Raw genomic sequence first — 22,870 nt, forward strand, 5'->3', positions numbered from 1 at the left:
AAAATTTAAAACTTGGTTCCTAAATCTCTGTCTTACCATTATATAATCTATCTGATACCTTTTAGTATCTCCAGGATTCTTCCAGGTATACAACCTTCTTTTATGATTCTTGAACCAAGTGTTAGCTATGATTAGGTTATGCTCTGTGCAAAATTCTACAAGGCGGCTTCCTCTTTCATTTCTTCCCCCCAATCCATATTCACCTACTATGTTTCCTTCTCTCCCTTTTCCTACTGACGAATTCCAGTCACCCATGACTATTAAATTTTAATCTCCCTTCACTACCTGAATAATGTCTTTATCTCGTCATACATTTCATCAATTTCTTCATCATCTGCAGAGCTAGTTGGCATATAAACTTTTACTACTGTAGTAGGCATGGGCTTTGTGTCTATCTTGGCCACAATAATTCGTTCACTATGCTGTTTGTAGTAGCTAACCCGCACTCCTATTTTTTTATTCATTATTAAACCTACTCCTGCATTACCCCTATTTGATTTTGTATTTATAACCCTGTAATCACCTGACCAAAAGTCTTGTTCCTCCTGCCACCGAACTTCACTAATTCCCACTATATCTAACTTTAACCTATCCATTTCCCTGTTTAAATTTTCTAACCTACCTGCCCGATTAAGGCATCTGACATTCCACGCTCCGATCCGTAGAACGCCAGTTTTCTTTCTCCTGATAACGACGCCCTCTTGAGTAGTCCCCGCCCGGAGATCCGAATGGGGGACTATTTTACCTCCGAAATATTTTACCCAAGAGGACGCCATCATCATTTAATCATACAGTAGAGCTGCATGTCCTCGGGAAAAATTACGGCTGTAGTTTCCCCTTGCTTTCAGCCGTTCGCAGTACCAGCACAGCAAGGCCGTTTTGGTTAATGTTACAAGGCCAGATCAGTCAATCATCCAGACTGTTGCCCCTGGAACTACTGAAAAGGCTGCTACCCCTCTGTTGTGTTTGCACCTACGGTACGGCCATCTGTATCGCTGAGGCACGCATGCCTCCCCACCAACGGCAAGGTCCGTGGTTCATGGGGGGGGATTCTGAAGGTGGCAGGGGTAAAATACAGGGAGCGAAAGGCTATTTACAATTTGTACAGAAACCAGATGGCAGTTACAAGAGTCGAGGGGCATGAAAGGGAAGCAGTGGTTGGGAAAGGAGTGAGACAGGGTTGTAGCCTCTCCCCCATGTTATTCAGTCTGTATATTGTGCAAGCAGTAAAGGAAACAAAGAAAAATTCGGAGTAGGTATTAAAATTCATGGAGAAGAAGTAAAAACTTTGAGGTTCGCCGATGACATTGTAATACTGTCAGAGACAGCAAAGGACTTGGAAGAGCAGTTGAACGGAATGGGCAGTGTCCTGAAAGGAGGATATAAGATGAACATCAACAAAAGCAAAACGAGGATAATGGAATGTAGTCAAATTAAATTGGTTGATGCTGAGGGAATTAGATTAGGAAATGAGACACTTAAAAGTAGTAAAGGAGTTTTGCTATTTAGGGAGTAAAATAACTGATGATGGTCGAAGTAGAGAGGATATAAAATGTAGACTGGCAATGGCAAGGAAATCGTTTCTGAAGAAGAGAAATTTGTTAACATCGAGTATAGATTTAAGTGTGAGGAAGTCGTTTCTGAAAGTATATGTATGGAGTGTAGCCATGTATGGAAGTGAAACATGGACGATAACTAGTTTGGACAAGAAGAGAATAGAAGCTTTCGAAATGTGGTGCTACAGAAAAATGCTGAAGATAAGGTGGGTAGGTCACGTAACTAATGAGGAGTTATTGAATAGAATTGGGGAGAAGAGAAGTTTGTGGCACAACTTGACTAGAAGAAGGGATCGGTTGGTAGGACATGTTTTGAGGCATCAAGGGATCACAAATTTAGCATTGGAGGGCAGCGTGGAGGGTAAAAATCATAGAGGGAGACCAAGAGATGAATACACTAAGCAGATTCAGAAGGATGTAGGTTGCAGTAGGTACTGGGAGATGAAGAAGCTTGCACAGGATAGAGTAGCATGGAGAGCTGCATCAAACCAGTCTCGGGACTGAAGACCACAACAACAACAACATGATGTATTGGTTTTGATACACAACTTTTAATAAGATAATATGTGCGAATGATCAACATAATATGCTAGCGAATATGGTGCCAGTAGTTTACTAATGTTATTGACCATCCACAGGTAGGTTTATAAGCATCTTTGGTATCATCACAACAGCTCTGACTATACGATGAACCTTTCTGTTTGTGTCGGCCAATAGACTTACCATTTACAAGTGTGTGTCATATTTGTGCCATGTAAGCACTGGAGTAAGATTAGAAGCAGCCGACAAGAAGAAATCATAAATGATATTCATAATGTAATTCGGTCAGCCAAAGGTTTGTTTGCAAGCTCCAGAGTTGTTATCAACAGAATTCTTCAAAGAAAATAAACACTGGCGTCAGGGAACAGTGTGACGAACTTGGTGTTGTATTTGTTGACACAAATAAATTTCTCAGCGACAAATGTCTTGGTAGGGATGGCCTGCACCTAAACAGACTAGGTGCAATGACTTTCAGCAAAATGCTCCTGGACTTATGTAAAATTATAAAAAATAGGGGAAACTAATACAGTCTGCAGGGGCTGACTATCCAAGAATGCCATATGCAAACAAAAAATGCGATTGTATTCGTAATAAGGAAGCAGTTGAACCAATACAGAACATCATTAAAACGAAAAAAAAGTGGGAATGCAAATAGTGTTGACAAAAATTACTTAACAGTTACTCACCAAAATATATGTTCCCTAGCAAATAAACCAACAGCTAGAAGTGGAGCTGGAGTCTACAGAGTGCTCAGTTGTTTGTCTCACTGAGCATTGGTGCTATGAGGCTTAAATTAATCAATTAGTCTTGCAGTCTTATAATTTAGCGTGTGCATACTGTAGGCCTTCTATGAAGTGTGGAGGGTGTTGTATTTATGTAAAACAAAATTATCAGTATAAGACCAGAAGCGATTTAGGTGTAATCAGTGAAGAGCAACATTTTGAACTGGCAGCAGTTGAAATCAGGGACCAATACAGGTGTAGGAATTTGATCATCTTATGTATATACAGATCTCCTAGTGGAGACTTCAACATCTTTTTCTCCAAACTTAATCATGTTCTTGACAAGATATCCACTCCAAAGATCCACTTTCTCATATGTGGAGACCTAAATGTAGATAAACTGAATCCTGATGCTACATGGGACTCATTACTAAGTCTTGCTCAAAGTTTCAATCTAGTTCCAATGGTTAACAGTGCAACAAGAACAACAAAATACTCAAAGACAGCTGTTGATCAGGTATTAACAGATTTAGGCAAAGAAAACTGTGAGGTGGTGGAAACTGAGCTAGGATTATCTGATCACTCAGGTCAAATCATTAATATAAAAGTGGCTCCAGAAGAAACAAAGAAAATGCATAATTACAGACGATTTTTTTCTAAACAAAATAGATATGAGTTTGCCAAACAGATAGCAGGACAAACATGGGACTCAATATACTCAGAGGTGGATGCAAATGAAAAATTCAAAAATTTCATGACATTTTTTAAATTAAATTTTGTAGAAACATTTCTTAAAGTGTTATGTCCATTATCAACAGCAGGAAAAAACAAGTGGGTCACAAAAGGCATCAAAAAATCTTCTGAATCACTAAAGTACCAGAGCTCCACTAAACACAGCCAAACTAATCCTGCTTTCTCACTCTTTTATAAAAGATATAGGAAAACATATAGGAAAATATTGCTTGCAGCAAAGAGAGATAACTACAAACTGGTGCTCTCTGCTGAAAACAAAAATAAGGCAGTATGGGAAGATTGTAAAGCAGGAATCTGGTACCGGGAAAATGAATCTGTCAAACTTGAAAATCAAAGACCCAATATATTTGGCAAACTATATAAATAATTATTTTAGTAGCATAGGAATAAAATTACAGGAAAATTTTTTAACAGCCCCTCAGGTCAAAAAGCCAAATAATGGTGTATCACACTCAGTGGTGTTATTTCCTACAACACAGGAAGAAGTCTACAAAGCAGTCAGCAAATTGAAGAACAAAACCTCAGCTGGTCTGGATGAAATCCCCATTTTTATAATTAAGGACTGTATCAAGAGCCTACTTCCACCTTTAGTTGATATTATAATTCAATCTTTCAGGCAGGGCTACTTTCCAGACTATTTAAAATAAGCTAAATTACTACCTCTCTTCAAAAAAGTTGATTCAGGAAAAATTGAAAATTATAGGCCAATTTCTATAGGCTAATGAATTATTTAAACAAATACAACTTACTGTCTGTTGACTAGTTTGAATTTCGATCAGGGAAAAGCACAGAATCAGTAACAGCACACCTCACAAAACACATTCTAGAAGCACTAGATAAAGGGAACTACACAACAGGCATATTTCTTGATTTAACTAAAGCGTTTGATACAGTAGACCACAACATATTGTTAAATAAGTTAGATGAACTGGGAATAAGGGGACTTGTGAAAAAGTGGTTCCAGTCATATCTAAAAAATAGAAGACAGATAACTGAAATCTCACATATTTCAAGTTGCTCAAACTATATTGTAAAGTATATAAAGACCCAAATTATGTAAATATGGGTGTCCCACAGTGTAGTGTCCTTCGCCCAATACTATTCCTCATTTACATAAAAGACTTCCCACAGAGCATCAAGCAAGGGCAAACAATATTGTTTGCAGATGACTCTAATGTTCTAATCAGTGACAAATCACCAGATGCACTGAAAGAAAAAGCCGAACAAACACTAAACAGTGTACGTGAGTGGGCATCCAATAATAAACTAAAAAAAAAAATAAATGCTGTTATCTTCTCTGTCTGCAAAAAAACCCCACTATAACAACTTTAAGTTAAACGATGAAATTATAGAATTTGTAGACTACACAAATTTTCTTGGTACGCATGTTGACAGTCAGTTAAAGTGGGAAGAACATATTAAAATACTTTTTAACAGAATCGGTACAGCATGCTATGCTCTTAGAATTCTGACTGCAGTGTGTGATACTATATGTGTCAGATCTGTATATTTTTCTTATATCCACTCTGTTATTACTTATGGAATAGTATTTTGGGGAGTCAAGAGTAAAAATATTCAAATAGTTTTCAAATTACAGAAAAGAGCAATTCGTATAATAACCTGGAGTGGTAGTAGGGCTCACTGCCTTGAACATTTCCAAAAGCAGGAAATCCTAACTGTCCCCTGTGAATACATTTTTCAAAGTATTATGTATGTAAAACAAAATATTTACTGCTATGTTAAAAATTCTTTAGTACACAGCTATGAAACTAGAAAGCAATCCAATCTGCATCTAGAGAGGAAAAATAAAGTTAAAACTCAGCAGAGCTTGTTGTACAATGTCGTTAAATTATATAATAAATTACCCCAAAATGTAAAAGATATTGACACAATTGGACAGTTCAAAACTAAACTAAAAATTTTTTTATTAAATAAAAGTTATTATGCAGTAACGAACTATCTGAATTAAAACATGTAGCGTAATTAAGGTAGCCTGCATTGTAATACATGAGGAAATAATTATAATACGAAATCCAGAATTTTACAGTACTATAAGAAAATTACATAAGGATATAAAACTAATGTAAGATACTTTAAAAAAATGTGTGTAAATATTAATTTTATGTGTATGAATTGTAGGTATATTGTATTGTATATGATTTTGCTGACGAAATCCACACAATGTAAATTGTTAGATGGATTAATAAAGAAATCAATCAATCAATCAATCCCTGTCCACATTTATCAGCAATTTATTATAATGCAAAATGAAGCTGGAATCTTAAGTTATGTAAGTAACTTGGATTATAAAGTATACTTGTCATAGGTTGTAGACAGTTGATGCATAAGCCAGTGTTACCATTTTTGAACATATTACAGGTGTCTGAAAAAGACCAAAGCTTGGAATTGGCCAATCACATAGATAGTAAAAAGGAGACAGTGTACGTGGACCATGTTTTCATTCTCAAAATGAATACTATATTTCCTTTCATACATGGTAGTGCAATTTATGTACTAACACTTTTATTAAATGACTTATAGGGTCATCTATATATTGGACTTTGCCGCATGTCATTCTGTATACTTCCTACAGCTACCCCAACTAATATTATATTACTTAGGGTCTAATAATTCAGTTGTTAACTTTTCTTGAGATGACCAGTACTTCTTTTTAAATTTTTCTTGAAAATCGCTCCAAGAAGAAAATTCATGAGAATTGGCTGTTCCCCATTCACCCACTTTCCTTCTAAATAACTAAGGACAACGTGAATCTTCTTGGAGTCACCACACTGTTTGTCAGTTATTTAGAAGTTATCCCGAAGAGGTATGTAGGATGAACATTCCATTCCGGTTCAAAATTTGACAGTTGTTTACAAAGGTTTGTCCCATTCTTTAAACAGAGTTTTTCTAGAGCTTTTGTAGGGAATCCACAGTTTTCTTTATGCTTGTTTATTATAAAATTCTTTTATTGTTGTAACTAATTCATCCCAAAACCTTCGGAATTTCTCCTTTTATCATGTGTTTCATCTGACAAATGAGGTATACCAACAGATGGTTCAGTCTTTTCCTGTATTAGTAGTTCAGTTAAATCACTAATGTGCTTCTGGAATATTGTAAGAGTAGAGCCTGAGACTTCAGCTATGCCTGAGTCATTTTGTTGCTCTAAAACATTTAGTCTGATTGTAGTGTCAGTAGAATCCTGCTCAGTGATATCTTTGATCTGTTGAAATTGTTCGTTAACCTCTTTCCTCTCCAATTCACATCACTCAGTAATTTCAGAATGTATCTCCCTTGTTCAAGTAGAAATTTCAGATTGTAATTTGGAGATTTTATTATTTATTTCTAGATTTTAATGGCACAGGTCTATCTTGATCTTTGTCATATTTAACTTGACATTTGTTTCAGCAATAGCTTGTTCAAATTTTAACACCCTTGAGCCTTTACTTTCACATTTAATTCAGTAGTTATCTCACCACCCCGAGCCTTTAAATCTGCCAGAGGCATCAATATTTTTCCCATTCAAGTCAGCACTCACACATAGTTAAAACAGTTACAATTTTACAATTACAATTCTCCAATCAACAACTTCATAATCTTCTGTGGCGTATCTTTTGCAAATAAATTTGATTCTTGCTTATAATCAAAATTATTCCCTAAAATCTTGACTTTCCATGCTTGTATTTAGCTACATACTTCTTCTTAACATTGTTTTTTACCCAGTTATCACTGACAACAATGATAAATTTTCAGTAAATATTCATTTAAAGTTGTAATTTCTTCATGATTAATTCCCAGTCTCCTGTTATTGTTAACATTCTTTATCAGCATTAATTGTTTTGCGTCTTCTCACCAGGACACAGAATTGAGCTTTTTTTATTGAACAGTGTGACCATGGCATTGTAAATTCTTTCTTCTTTTCCTCTTGCGGTCTGGAGTAATGCTAGAAGTAAGATGCTTTAATATAACATCAAATTCTTGAAAATACATACAAGGAGTTTCTTCAAAGATATTCTCCATATTTTCTTCAATAACAATACACTCAATTCTTCTGTACAAGACTTTCTCAATAAAAGCAGATAACATATCTTATTCTCTCCAGGTCTAACATGAGACTGACACGAATCAAATTTTACACTCTTATACTGTTTCTTCACGAATCATCCCCAGCATAATTACACAGGAGACATTTATATCAGTTATAGCTTGTATGCATACTTCATTGCCAAGATAGATGTAGGGTTACACATCAGTCTTCCTGAGTGATAATTATTGGTGTTAGTTTGGTTTTGATTTAAGAGAGCACTGAACTATCGGCAGTGATTCACTCTTTACTCTACCTTCCTGTTTGTAAAGAATGCTTAATCCTGTTACACTGTTTTCTGATGCAGTTGATATTACCTGATATTATTCTTATGTGATACTGTTCTCTCATTTCCACTTTACTTCAGTGACTGCAACTGCATGTAGTATCAGCCATTATATTCCTTTTCTTACTTGTGTACCACATTAATATTTCAGATATCCCATGCTCCATCTTGTAGAACGCTACCCTCTCGTTAGTGTTTCAATCTTCTTCTCATGATCACCTCTTCCCCTTCACACTATTTTCCTGGTAATCTGAATTGGGGAGTTATCTGGAACCTTTTGTTGTGGAGAGATTGTTGTAACATTTTTCAATTAGGGGCCACATTTCCTATGTATTCCATTCCCCTGTGTTTTATGCAGTACTTTCCTTACTTGCTTTTTGGGGCATCACTATGTCATTGACAATTGTGATTGTTCTGCTGTTTACGGGTAGTTTTGCCCAGTGAGAATAAGAAAGTGTCTATACCTTTTTCAGCTGCTCTTTTCCCACTTATTAAGAATCTACTGACAACTTTAGCTTAAGTTCTTGTACTGTAAATTGTGTCTTAGACCACTGTATAGTTTGTCACCAAAGAGTAATCTATTTTAGTTTACTGTCTTCTGTTTTCTTGCTTACATTCTCCTTTATTTATAAGAGTAATCTGCAATTGAAGACTAGAAATGACTTGGACCCTTTTGTGAAAAACAAGATTTTGCTGTCAATAGGAGGTACGTTTCAATGCCATTACCTGACAAGAGGAACGATGTCCATATGTGCTCCTGTTAGTTTTCTGTGGTCGCTCGTAGATGGCCTCGAACCCATGAGGAACGTCGATATGCACCAAGTCCACGTTCTACCACTGGTACTCTGCTGTTCGTCAGTTGACATTTGTCAATGAAGATGGGTGAAGTTATGATGCATTGTGAGTCAGAATACTGTGATGGTCCAAAAGCAATGAAGAGACATTGTGAAAATGTAAGTAAGAGAGTGGTGGAGAACTGATGCACTTGTTGCAATATTACCAAACAGTGATACTTGCGCACCGTCCATAGACCTCCAACAGTGTATGTTCTACCTTTTCTTACACATTCATATATATTCTCTCTGTGGTAACTCTCATTTCACAGTTTCAGTGTACATAATATGCATGACACTGGTGATCCAACAGTGTGTATGTGGACTGCGATGGAAGGTGGCAGGGCAGGCAATGAAATCGCATCTCATTTATTTGCACTTCTCAGTCAAGTACCTAGCATCACCCTGAAGAAAGAACCGAATGTATGGAATGACAACTTCTTCACCAAAAATCCAAAATAAAAACGAAATTCTTCTATTCATGTACATGTTTCTAGTGTCTTGTGGTATTTTTGAATGTGTTGACCATAAATATCTCATTTATGGATGTGGCAAAATTGCACAGTTATGTAGTGTTGTATTGCCTGTGTCGTGTGCTTGTGTTTAGAAACAATTGTGTCGTCAAACATTTTGCACCAGCCACTGGAGGTGCTGTGTTTTGCTTTTCTTATTCTTTGATTACACCTTTTTTTTTTTTTTATCTTCCATGCTGGTAGTTAGTTCATGCATAGTTTCGAGATAACTCTGATGTTTTTTTTCCCTTCATGTTAAGTTATTTTCAATTGCAAGCTCAGAATGATCAAACAAGTTGTATATCTTTCACCGTCTTCTGTGGCTGTGATCAATAAAGCTAACGTTAATATTCTTCGAAAGAGTTTTTGTATAGTGTTGTTATGTCATAATAAGCAGATGCAGGTTCTAATGCCTGAACAACAATCTGCTCAGCTTGTACTGAAAAAGTGGTGACACCGACATGATTTACTTGCATAGTATCATTGGATTAATGAGCATTTACAGAAGAGTTTTGCAAAATGACTGATCTGAACCCCACCATGTGATGATTGGCTGTAAGACTATGAACTTCGTGGCCATACAATCCAGCTTTGTGGATTGTGCAGGTAGGGGCCAGATTTTTCTATAGTATAAGCATTGCAGGAAGATTGAATCTGTCAAGTTCTCACTTGGAAAGGTATTGGATACAGAAAGCCTTTGCAGTACTTGCAGCACCTAAGAAGCAAAGTAGACTTGGAAACCTTTCTGGACAGCTTACTGCATGCAGTATAGAGCAGTCATTTGTCACCACCTGTCAAAGCAATTATAGCGTCACAGTCTGACACATCCTTGGACGTAGTAGCAGAGTTGGCCGATAAAACCCAGGATGCAATGTCACTGGCTCCTGTCGGTGTAATCATTGCACTGGCAAATGTTTCACACAAAGGTTGTGATTCTGTGGTGGCCAAGGTAGATCTATTGACAGAGCAGATTACCGGTAACAAACTGTTATCTTGACATGACCCAAGCAATGACAGAAGCTGGAATTGATACTGCCAACGCTTGTGCAGCAGGTCATGGACGATCTCTTCCACAACTGAACCTGAACAGCAAGGCATCTGCTGGTATCACCGGAAATTCAGAAAGCAAGCTTGCAGATGCACAGCCCCCCCTATACTAACCCAAATGTCAATGGCAGTCAGAAGTAGGCTCCTCCTCGGATTGCGAATCAGTGTTCCCACTCCTGTTTGTTAGTGTGGATTCGATTTGTCCATTTACCCATGGACTATGTTGCACGGGAAGCAACCACCCATGTTCTTCTGTCTGACCCCTGCAGACAACTCAGTCATAACAACGTATGGCACACTGCGCTTGCAACTAGACCTGGGTTTACACCAAGCCTTCATGTGGGATTATAGCATTGCAGACATCACTGAACCTATCATTGGAGTGGACTTCCTCTCCTGTTATAATCTACTGCCAGCCATCAAGTACTCATGCCTAGTTGACAGCACCATAGGCTTAACAGTGTCCGGATTTCAGCAGAATACAGCTATTCATGCTACCAAAGTAATGCAAGTGGTGTACGGCGAGTACGCAGAGCTGCTGAATGGATTACCGGCTCTGACATGACCCCCTGGAGCACCTGCCCACTACATAGAGATGCCCAACAGTCCCCCCACATCTTGCAGATCATGATGTTTGGCTCCAGATCATCTTAAAATTGCGAAAGCGGAGTTTGACAGTACAATTTGTGAATGTGTAATGCAGCATTCCAACAGCCCCTGGTCCTCACTGCTACACTTGATCCTGATAAAGGGTAGTGCAAGGCGGCCTTGTGATGACTACAGAACCCCAAATGCCAGAACAATCCTGGGCGGATACCCAGTGCCATTGTTACGTGACTATAACTATGCATTGAGTGGTGCAGTTATTTCTAGCAGCAGGATTGCTACCACTGCCAGAGAAGGTGGAAGCTATCTTACGGATATCATGCTGAAATATGGCCAAGAAATTGAATTGAATCCTTGGTATGTTAAATTTTTATCACCATCACTTGCCACACTTGGCCGAGTTACAGGAACTGTTAATTGTAGCACTCACCGACCCAGAGAACAAGGGTAACCTGCCTATAGCTTGAACTCATAGCATGTGTGTGGCATCTGAAGTGGCCAAAAAGAACATTGCAGATGCTGCACTACTGGAACACCCTGAGCCACTGCACCTTTGGCATGAGTGGTTAATGCTAGCCAGATGGCGATTGGTGCAACAACAGTGTAGTGACATATGGCAACCACTTGCATTTTTCTCATTCAAACTATTACCCTCACAAAAACTGTGGAGTGCCTATGATGGAGAACTTGTGGCCGTTTATAAGTCTGTCAAATACTTCAGACCTCACCTGTAAGTTAGAGACTTTATTATCTACACTGATCACAAACCGCTAACTTACACCTTTCACCAGAACAACACAAACTGTTCACGTAGGCAACAAAATCAGCTTATGTTCAGCTCACAATTCGTTACACATGTTTGGCACATCTCCGGCATTGACAGTGTAGTGGCTGATTGTTTGTCTCGGGTTGAAAGCATTTCTAGCACAGTTGATTACGTCAAACATACCGTTGCTCCACTGTCAGCTCAGAAACTACAAGGACTTTTATCAGCAGGAAAATCGGTGTTGGATCTGCAACTTATCCAAATTCCAATGAGTGATGTCAAGCTGTATTGTGGACATTGTAACATCAAAACTACGACCATTCCTACCACTTACCTTCAGTATGCTACATAACTTATGCCACCTTGGTATTCGATTGACAACCTACCTAGTGACTAATCATTACGTGTGGCTGGGTACACAGAAAGACTGCCGTGAATGGGCAAGGTGTTGTCTTAAATGCCAATGCAGCAACATACACCGCCACGTGCAAGCATCGATAGGGAGCCTCCCCATCACAATGGTCCATTTCAGTCACGTCAACATCAACATCATTGGTCCATTGCCATCATCCAACAGCCAACATTACATACTTACAATGATAGATTGTTAACCTGCTGGCCTGAAGCTGCACTGGTGGACAACGTTACAGCAGACACTGTGGCTTTCGCTTTTGTGTCATATTGGATGTCACACTTCGGCTGTCTGTTACACATCATGACAGAGAGGATGACAATTTGAATCTAACCAGTTCAGACAACTCGTGAAGTTCTGTGGCACAACTCACCACAAAATGACAAGCTATCACTGAGGCATTAATGGGATGATAGGGCAATAGCATCTCTCACTTAAGGCAGTGTTAATGTGCCATGACACTGAGTGGGCCAAGGCCCTTTCCATGGTACTGATCCACCTCAGAAACACTTTCAAACCAGATCTAGATGCTTCTTCGACAGAACTGGTGTACGGTGAGATGTTGAGGCTTCCAGGAGAATTCTTGGAAACAAATGCTCTGTCACAATGAAGGGTTGATCAACCAGAGTTCCTACACCAACTGCAAGAGCATGTGGTCCGAACATCGTGTTGCAACATCGTGTAGTTACATAGTGTTGTATGTTTGTGTTTAGAAACAATCACACCGTCAAACATTTCGCACCAGCCATCAGTGGTGCTGTGTTTTATATATATGTGTTTTGGCCTTTTGTATTATTTCATTATGCTTCTTATCTTTATTTATTTATTTTTTTGTATTTTCCATGCTGGTTATTAATTTGTGCATAGTTACGAGATAACTCCGATGTTTTGTTTCCTGCATTTTAAGTTATTTTCAATTGCAAGCTCGGAATGAACGAACAAGCCATGTATTTTTCACTATCTCCAGTGGCTGTGGTCAATAAGTCTAATGTTAATATTGTTTGTAGCAGTTTTTGTGTAGTGTAGCTCTGTCATATTGAGTACATGCAGGTTCTAATGGCCGAACAACTGTCTGCCCAACTTATACTGACACTGGACGTATGTGTCTGGCATGCGATCCAGGTTTATCAGCAACTGAAAATAGAAAGAAGTAGTGAAATATTTTGCTACGGATAATCTAATGAAGTACTAACTTAAAAAGCCATTCAAAGTTCTGGAAATAAATTACTCACACTTTTCTGACTTTTCCACAGCAACAGAAAACTTGATCACCAGCAACAAACTTTGCATATCAACTGCATTGTGGTTTCAAATAACTTCTCTTGGAGAAGTCAAAATATGAAGAATCCTTAATGAGCTGTAATAATGGACAACATTCATTGTCCTGAAGAAGGGCAGGTCAGTCTCTGATTTCCAAAATATGAAGCGAAAGTAAGTTGACAACTGCCAGTGCTTACCATGAGAGAAGAAGAAGGACCTTTTAAGAATGATGCCATATTGACCCAAAGAACACAGGATGCTTTATTAGGAGATTTGTGGTTAAATGCATGTAAAATGTCACAAGATGATATTTGGTACTCTTATTCCATCGCCGTTGTGCTATTGTAATCATTGCAAAAACAACACAAGAACAATGGAGTTAGCCCTTTTCCAAAATGCCATTTTCTTGAGATACTACGGGCATACTCGTTGTTCAGCTCACAGCTGTCTGACTTGCTGTTGTATTATTTGTATGGAGGAATTCTACATGGAATAAATTTGTTTTCCTTCAGTATCTCGAAACATTCATTTTGGTACTTAGCCCCTTTTGAATTTGCAGTCTTCATTTATTGACAGTTTTCCATTTCCTTATGTACATTCTTCTTTATTTGTATGATTTATATTACTTCATCTATGAAATCTGAATATCTTTTGGCCAAGTGATCTGGCACAGTATTTAAAACAAGGGACTTGCTGTTAGGAAGAGCAGACTTCAAATCCCTGCCTAACCATCCAGATATGTGTTTTCTGTAGTTCTCATAAATAACTTAGGGCAAATGCTAGGATGTTTGTTTTAAAAGGATGCACTCAATTTACTTTCCAATTCTTGTCACTTTGAAACTTGTGCTCCATCTGTCATGATCTCAGTATCAGTTGCATATCAAATCATAATCTTTCTGTGAATAATATGTTCAACTTCTCTCATCTTGTGCTTTAATTTCTGTTGTATCTACAACAAAATGGGGGATCTGTTGTTCTTGATGCTCAAGATCCCACGTTTTTATCCTTGTGTTCTCCAGGACTAAATAGTGCAGCCCAATACCAGTCATCAGTTTTTTTAAATTATTGCTGTAAAATGTACAACATTTATGTGCTATTCATAATATGGCTACTCTGCCATTCTCTTTTGGTACTCCTGCAAAATAGTAGTTACTTATTCTACATACACACAGTGTATCTCTGTTTGTGCTACTCACTGAATGCCTTTATTCCTTGCAGGTGACAGCATTGCCCTAGCAAGACAGATTCATGCACGCTGGCGGAAGAGAGCACGAGTTCTAAGAAAGTTGCAGAACAGAAAAAAGTCGAACCATAATCTGGGAAAAGAATCCGAGGAGCCCGAGAAGTATCTGAAATGGTAAAGTTGCCAGGTGACATCTTGTTCTATGTATTTTTATTGAAAATGTTATGTAGCCTGCAAATAAAGAATGTGAGAATTTTAAGTTCTCTAAGGTGATTGTAATTTCAAATTGCGTGCAAAAAAATTGAGGGAAATATATATTTCAGTACAACATTTTCTTTGTGTAAGTGATCAGAAGAAATAGTTTTAAAACAGTGTCCACTGGATGTGTTCTCTCTCTCTCTCTCTCTCTCTCTCTCTCTCTCTCTCCCTCTCCCTCCCTCCCCCCTCCCCCTTCCTCCATCCCCCCCCCCACAACACCCACCACCCTCCCCCCACCCCAGTCAACATTGTCAAAAGCTTTTTCGAAGTCGACAAATGCTAGAAACGTAGGTTTGCCTTTCCTTAACCTATCTTCTAAGATAAGTTGTAGGGTAAATGTTGCCTCATGTCTTCCAATGCTTCTACGGAATCCAAACTGATCTTCCCTGAGGTCGGCTTCTACTAGTTTTTTCATTCGTTCATTAAGAATTTTTGTTAGTATGTTTGCAACCATGATTTATTGAACTGATAGTTGGGTAATTTTCGCACCTGTCAAACCTGCTTTCTTTGGGATTGGAATTATTATATTCTTCTTGAAGTCTAAAGGTATTTCACCTGTCTCATACATCTTGCTCACCAGGTGGAAGACTTTCATCATGGCTGGCTCTTCCAAGGCTATCAGTAGTTCTAATGGAATGTTGTCTACTCCCAGGGCCTTGTTTCGACTTTGGTCTTTCAGTGCTCTGTCAAATTCTTCTCCCAGTATCATATCTCCCATTTCATCTTCATCTGTGTCCCCTTCCATTTCCATAATATTGCCCTCAAGTACATCACCCTTGTAAAGACACTCTATGTACTCCTTCCACCTTTCTGCTTTCCCTTCTTTGCTTAGGACAGGTTTCCCATCTGAGCTCTTGATATTCATACATGTGGTTCTCTTTTCTGCAAAGGTCTCTTTAATTTTCCTGTAGGCAGTATCTATCTTACCCCTAGTGATATGCACCTCTACATCCTTACATTTGTCTTCTAGCCATCCCTGCTTAGCCATTTTGCACTTCCTGTCGATCCCATTTCTGAGACGTTTGCATTCCTTTTTGCCTGCTTCATTTACTGCATTTTTATATTTTTTCCTTTCATCAATTAAATTCAATATCTCTTCTGTTACCCAAGGATTTCTAGTAGCCCTACTTGATCCTCTGCTGCCTTCACAATTTCATCTCTCAAAGCTACCCATTTTTCTTCTACTGTATGTCTTTCCTCTGTTCTTGTCAATTGTGGCCTAATGCTCCCTCTGAAATTGTCAACGACTTCTGCTTCTGTCAACTTATCCAGTTCCCAACTCCTTAATATTTTTTTGCAGTTTCTTCAGTGTTAATCCACAGTTCATAATCAATAGATTGTGGTCAGAGTTCGCAGCCACCACTGGAAATGTCTTTTAGTGTAAAATCTGGTTCCTAAATATCTGTCTTACAATTATATAATCTATGCGAAACATTCCAGTGTCTCCAGGCCTCTTCCACGTATACAACTTTCTTTCAAGATTCTTAAACCAAGTGTTATAAGTTATATTCTGGCTTCCTCTTTGATTCCTTACCCCACTCCATATTCAGCTACCACTTTTCCATCTCTTCCTTTTCCTACAATTGAATCCAGTCCCCCACGACTATTAAATTTTTGTCTCCCTTAACTAATAACTTCTTTTATCACATCATACATTTCTTCATTATCTTCATCATCTGCAGAGCTAGTTGGCATATAAACTTGTACTGCTGTGGTAGACGTGCGCTTTGTATCTATCTTGGCTACAGTAATGCTTTCACTATGCTGTTCTTAGTAGCTTATCTGTGTTTCTATCTTTTTAGTCATTATTAAACCTACTCCTGCATTACCATTATCTGATTTTTTATTTATAACCCTGTATTTACCTGACCAGAAGTCTTGTTCCTCCTGCCACTGAACTTCACTAATTCCCACTATATCTAACTTTAACCTACCCATTTCCCTTTTTAAATATTCTAACCTACCTACTGAATTAAGAGATCTCGCATTTCCCGCTGTGATCCATAGAATGCCAGTTTTGTTTCTCCTGATAACGACTTCCTCCTGAATAGTCCCTGCCGGGAGATCCGAATGGGAAACTATTTTACCTCCAGAATATTTTACCCAAGAGGACGCCATCATCATTTAACCATACAGTAAAGCTGCATGCCCTCGGGAAAAATTACAGCTGAAGTTTCCCCTTGCTTTCAGCCGTTCGCAGTACCAGCACAGCGAGGCTGTTTTGGTCGATGTTACAAGGCCAGATCAGTCAATCATATAGACTGTTGCCGACGCAACTACTGAAAAGGCTGCTGCCCCTCTTCAGGAACCACAGGTTTGTCAGGCCTCTCAACAGATACCCCTCTGTTGTGGTTGCACCTACAGCATCCGTATCATCGAGGCATGCAAGCCTCCCCACCATTGGCAAGGTTCATGTGTTGTACCTGAAAATAATTTTTCAGTTTTCGTAGAAAAAGTTATAGTCAAAAATGTCAGATCTGATTTCTAGGATGAGTGATCAAAAGTTTGCAAATGATACCCTTGCAGGCAATGCTTTCTTCCTCTTCTTCTTCTTCATAACATGAAAACTACGTCAGTGCTATGTAGGAACTCAAAGCACTCACTTTGCCTCTGATTCTGTATTGTTCACTGCAATTTGTGTAGATTTTTCACAGTATACATCAGAATCAGTGGCAGTTCTTGAGAGGTTAACTAAAGAAGCAATATTACTATTTCTTCATGAGTTCATTATCTGAACTACAGTTATTTCACAAATGCTGTTTGTTTCATCTTCCCAAAAACTTACCACACTCAGTCGGTAGAGACATCCATAATCTAATAAATAATGGAAGGAGTAAAGGTTGTCAATGGCCATATTATTCAGGCCTTAAGCAGTTGATAGCACATAGCAAAGGTTGAAATTTTCATTACGCTTTTGAAATTTGTCCACCCTTGGAGATAACTGTCTAACAAAAACCAACATCTGAGCTACCAAAGCACGACTCACGCCCGGTCCTCACAGCTTTACTTCTGCCAGTATCTCGTCTCCTACCTTCCAAACTTTACAGAAGCTCTCCTGCGAACCATGCAGAACTAGCACTCCTGAAAGAAAGGATATTGTGGAGACATGGCTTAGCCACAGCCTGGGGGATGTTTCCAGAATGAGATTTGGGAAATGGTGACTGATGAACTGGAGGGAGAGGCACAGGATAGGAGTGTGGCACAAGTGAGCTTGTTCTGGCCACAGGCGGGGGGAACTGTGAATGGGAATGTGTAGGAGTGGGTTGGAAGGGTAAGATAGAACACACAGGAGGCTGTGAGTGCAGGATGAGTTGTGAGGCAGGGGTGGAGATTTGTGTGGGACAGGAAGTAGTGGAGTTGGGGCCATTAGGATTGTGGGATTCAAGGATGTGTTCAAAAATGGCTCTAAGCACTATGGGACTTAATATCTTAGGTCATCAGTCCCCTAGACTTAGAACTACTTAAACCTAACTAACCTAAGGACATTACACACATCCATGCCCAAGGCAGGATTTGAACCTGTGACCTTCGCAGCAGTGCTGTTCCGGACTGAAGCGTCTAGAACTGCTCGGCCACAGTGGCCGGCCAAAGATGTGTTTAAGGACAGTTCCCACCTCTGTAATTGAGAGGGGAGGGTGTTGGGAGGGAGGATCCAGATGGAACGGGTTGTGACTCAACCATTGAAACTGAGTGTTTTGTGTTTAGCAGTATGGATGGTCATCTTTGCTAATGGCCACATTTGGCAGTGGCCATTCTTTCATGTGGGCATTTGGGTGGTGGTCATGCCTACATGAAATGCTGTGCAGTAGTTGTCGCACAGCTAGTATATGATGTGACTGCTTCTACAGGTGGTCATGCCGAATAGGATAAACCTGTGATGGGACTGAAGTAAGATGTGCTGGGTTAGTGTGTCTGGCAGGCCATGCACCTGGGCACCCATGTGGCAAGCAGTTGGAAGTAGCTGGTGAGGCTGAAGTAAGATGTGCTGGGTTGGTGTGTCTGGCAGGCCATGCACATGGGCTCCCATGTGACAAGCAGGTGGGAGTAGCTGCGACATGAAAATGGAGTTGGCTTTATGTAAGATAGGATGGGCAGCAGAATACAACTACATGACAGCTGGGAAGGATTGTGTGTAAAGTGTTCCTCATTTCCATGTGTGATGATAAGTAGTGAAAGCCCCGGCCAAGGATATGTTCAGCTGTTCCAGTCTGGTATAATATTGGGTGATGAGGTTGCTGCTTTGCAGCTTGTTCCTTGGGGGGAGGGGGGGGGGTTGGAGGATTACAGGCATATTCATTAGTAATAATATGTTATATAACCAACAAAAGTTCAAGCTTTACACCTGTTTTTCTCTACTGCAGTAACTACAGTGGTAAGCTCAATAACATTGTATTGAATTTGACAGTATTGCGATGAAATAGCTGATCAGAAAACAATGAAATTCCATTGTAAATAGGTATCTTTTAACTGTGCAAAGGAAATTATTCATGTGATTACATGTGTCATCTGTGTCTCTTCAATGTTGAGAATCACCAAAATATGCTCAAATGCATGCTGTTCCTTAAATATTGTCAGGGTTTCTCTTCAAAATGACATAGGTATGATATGTGTTTAATGTTTGGTTCTTGTGCAACAAATAAATGAAAGTGTTCCCCGACTTTATGCACACCATGTATAATACTCATATAAGAAATAAAATTAGACGTTTCATGATAATGGCGTCATAATACATGCCAACGTTAGAAGCTCGAAGCCAAGGCTCAGTCATTATGAAATGGACAGTTGTAAAGGGATACTGGGTTAAATGCACAGAAAGAAAATGATTATAAGAAAATGTGCTGTAGATTGTATGAAACACTCACTTTTGATAAATGCACTCTTTCTCTTCCATGTATTCATCTGCATCAAGCACTTATTTCATATAGAGAGAAAATAGTGTAGAGTGCTGATGGAGCATGTTTTGAGTCCATCAATATTCTGTTTTTGTTAAGCAATAGATTTCCCTTATCCATTCTACATGTTTCAGGTACTTATTTCAGACAGAAAAATTGTGTAACGGACCGAGATTCAAACTCGGGACCTTTGCCTTTTGTGGGCAAGTGTTCTACCAACTGAGTTACCCCAGTGTAACTCACAACCCATCCCCACAACTTTACTTCCTCCTGTACCTTGTCTCCTACCTTCCAAACTTCACAGAAGCTCTCCTGCGAAACTTCCAAAACTAGCGCCACTGGAAGAAAGGATATTGCAGAAACATGGCTTAGCCACAGCCTGGGGGTTTTTCCAGAATAAAATTGTCACTCTTCAGCAGAGTGTGTGCAGATGTGAAATTTCCTGTCAGATTAAAGCTTTCTTCTGCCACGAAATTTCACATCAGTGCATACTCCACTGCAGAGTGAAAATTTCATTCTAGTGACAGAAAATATTCTCTATTGCATTTCAAGTTCTTATTCAAAAGTAAAATCTTATGTCATTATAAATGACATTTACTGATTATGATTTATCTTTTTATTATAGGTTCAGCAATATATGGACAGGCTTCTGGAGAGAATTATTCCAGTCATTGACTTCAATGCTGCGATTCCGTGAAACAGATAAATAACAGATCGAAGAATAACTTGATAAAAAAACTTTGCTGTACACTGCAGCTGAGAATTCAGCTACCAGTTGATAGTAATTTTATAATGACAACATGTTACTGTGCATCAAATATGATTCAATTTTCTTGCATTTCTATTATGAATAATGTTATATACAGTATGAAGCATTAATTAGTGTGTGCAGCATTGCATTACATTTTTTACTAAAATATTGTGTGTTTAGAGAATCAGAATTTTTGTGCCAGTGATGTAGCAGTTAACATGTTTGTTTTATTTGACAATGGGATCTTTGATAGTTTTCTAGAGGTAGCACTAATAATTGGCAAAGAACAAACTTCATTCATTTATGCAGTTGTGGTTAATAAAAGAAAAGTAAGCATAATTTCTACCTTCATTAAACATTTGAAAAGTAATATTAGCAGTATTTTGAGAACTTCCAATCATATGACATTATTGGATAGGATTACTCAGTTGCACATGCGCAAAGGTTCTTCTTCCTCCTCACAATTCCTTGTGAAATGTGTGTGGTGTTGCAAGTGGAACTGTTTAGTGCAGATGACTGTGGTAAGTCTGTGTTCAGTGTCAAATTGTGCTTGTGTTGTTGACAATGACAAAAGAGAGAAATGATCAGGAAATCTAAAGTCCCAACTTGTACCTTACTAATAGCACCAAGGGAATTGTTGAGGTTTAGCATGCCCATTAGAAAGAAGAATCAGCATAAACAGGGTTAGATCCTCTTGCTTCATGAGACACATTACCAGGGAGCTTCACCATTTAACCCAGTAATGTGGAATGTTGTCTTGTTATCAAGAATTGTACACCTCTGTCCCTCCTCCTTTTTGCTGGTGGTAAAGATCTCTTCACCAGAATCCAAATTGTCAGTCTCATGAACCTGATGCCACCACAGGAACTTGCGTTACAAACTTCTTTGGATGTGGGTCAACTTTTCTTTTTATTTACAGGAGCATGATGAGTTTCGTGATAAAGTCACATCTTCAAGTGTGCATACACCAGTAAAACATTAAGCACATTGTATGGGAAGGAGGGCAACTCAACTTTCTCAAAATAAAATACTGTTATCTGCAACAAATTGGCCAGTTGAAAAACTCACATGTTAAATGCGCTTTTACTTCATGCCAGGAAGCAGCAGACAGCAGCCCTATCCTCCAACTGCCTTGCCATGCAGGGCTATATTGCTAGTCAATGAACTTATGTGTGTCCTGGAGGACACTAGCACTGCCACACACATAGTGAAGAAAGTTAGAAAGTGTGAAAATGTTTGTAACTTCCCCCACTATGTGTGTGGCGGTGCTAGTGCCCTCTGGGACACACATGAGCATGTTGAATATCAGTTTGGCCCTGCACAGTGAGGCAGTAGGAGGGTTGCTGTGTACTGATTCCTAGCATGAAGTAAATACACTTTTAATATGTCAGTTTTTTCAACTGGTCACTTTGATCTGTGACACCCCTATGATTTTATTGTGAGAAGGTGAGTTCCCCTGCTTCTGTACTACGGTGTTTTACTAATACATTGGCACCTGGATGGATAAAAATCTACTCATCAAATGGCAGCAGGAGAACACACATATAAAAGGTGTTGAAGTTTGTAAGTCAGAGGCAGTAGCTCCTTCTTCTGGCTGAAGGGTTGAAGGGGAAGGAAAAGAGGTGAAGGAAAAGAACTGGTGATGTTTAGGAAAAGGGATACAGGTTGGAAAAGTCACCCAGAACGTTGGGTCAGGGGAAACTTGCGGGACAGGATGAGAAGAAGAAGATTGGTTGTTGGGCACCGCACCAGACAACATCTGAAAACCTACGATATTAGTGGTGGAAGACAGAGGCTACTGTGAAATCATCGTGCAGGAGTTAACAAAGAGCAAAAAGCTAATTACATTTTATGTGAAAGAGGTGGAAGGGCTCGGTGAAAAATAGTGAGTTTAGGAAATGAAAGACATAGAAAACCAAAAGTGAGTGAAGAAAGGAATAGTTACTGTGAACAAATGCTGAGACCAAAGAAATTCACATAAATTAAGGCCAGGTGGGTGGTGAGAACCAAGGACACGTTTTAGTGCCATTTCCCACTTGCGGAATTCTGAGAAACTGGAGGAAGAACTCAGATGACATGTGGTGAAACAGGCAACGAGGTCACGACTGTCATGTTTTGGAGCATGCTGTGCAACAGGATACTGTGTGTTGGCAGTGTACACCCTCTGCCTATGCCCTCTCATCGTAACTGATAACTTGGTGGTAGTTGTGCTGATGTTAAAGGCTGAACAGTGTTTACATTACAGCTGGTATATGATATGTGTCATTTCACAGTTGGCTCTCCCTTTGATAGTGTATGTTTTGCCAGTTACAGGGCTAGTATAGGTGGTGGCAGGAAGGTGCACAGGGCAAATCTTACAGTGGGGACGGTCGCAGAGGCAGAAACCATAGGGTAGGAAGATGGCTGCTGCAG

At 39.1% G+C, this 22,870-nt stretch overlaps 1 protein-coding gene across 8 annotated transcripts in view; it reads left to right on the top strand.

The window, feature by feature from the left end:
- LOC126262725 (alpha-N-acetylglucosaminidase) overlaps positions 1-20,787 on the top strand; it is a 367,572-nt gene extending 346,785 nt beyond the window's left edge. For 6 of the 8 annotated variants that reach the window (XM_049959519.1, XM_049959518.1, XM_049959517.1 and 3 more), the window contains 2 exons: positions 14,593-14,731; positions 20,333-20,787. In XM_049959519.1, the coding sequence (XP_049815476.1) occupies positions 14,593-14,731; positions 20,333-20,417 (224 nt within the window). In that variant the 3' untranslated portion in view covers positions 20,418-20,787. Of the gene's footprint in view, positions 1-14,592; positions 14,745-20,332 lie in introns of all 8 variants that reach the window. The other 2 variants (XM_049959521.1, XM_049959523.1) reach the window with 2 other exon arrangements.
- Positions 20,788-22,870: the final 2,083 nt, after the last annotated feature.

The sequence above is a fragment of the Schistocerca nitens genome, chromosome 6 (assembly GCF_023898315.1).
Source record: "Schistocerca nitens isolate TAMUIC-IGC-003100 chromosome 6, iqSchNite1.1, whole genome shotgun sequence".
Taxonomy (NCBI): domain Eukaryota; kingdom Metazoa; phylum Arthropoda; class Insecta; order Orthoptera; family Acrididae; genus Schistocerca; species Schistocerca nitens.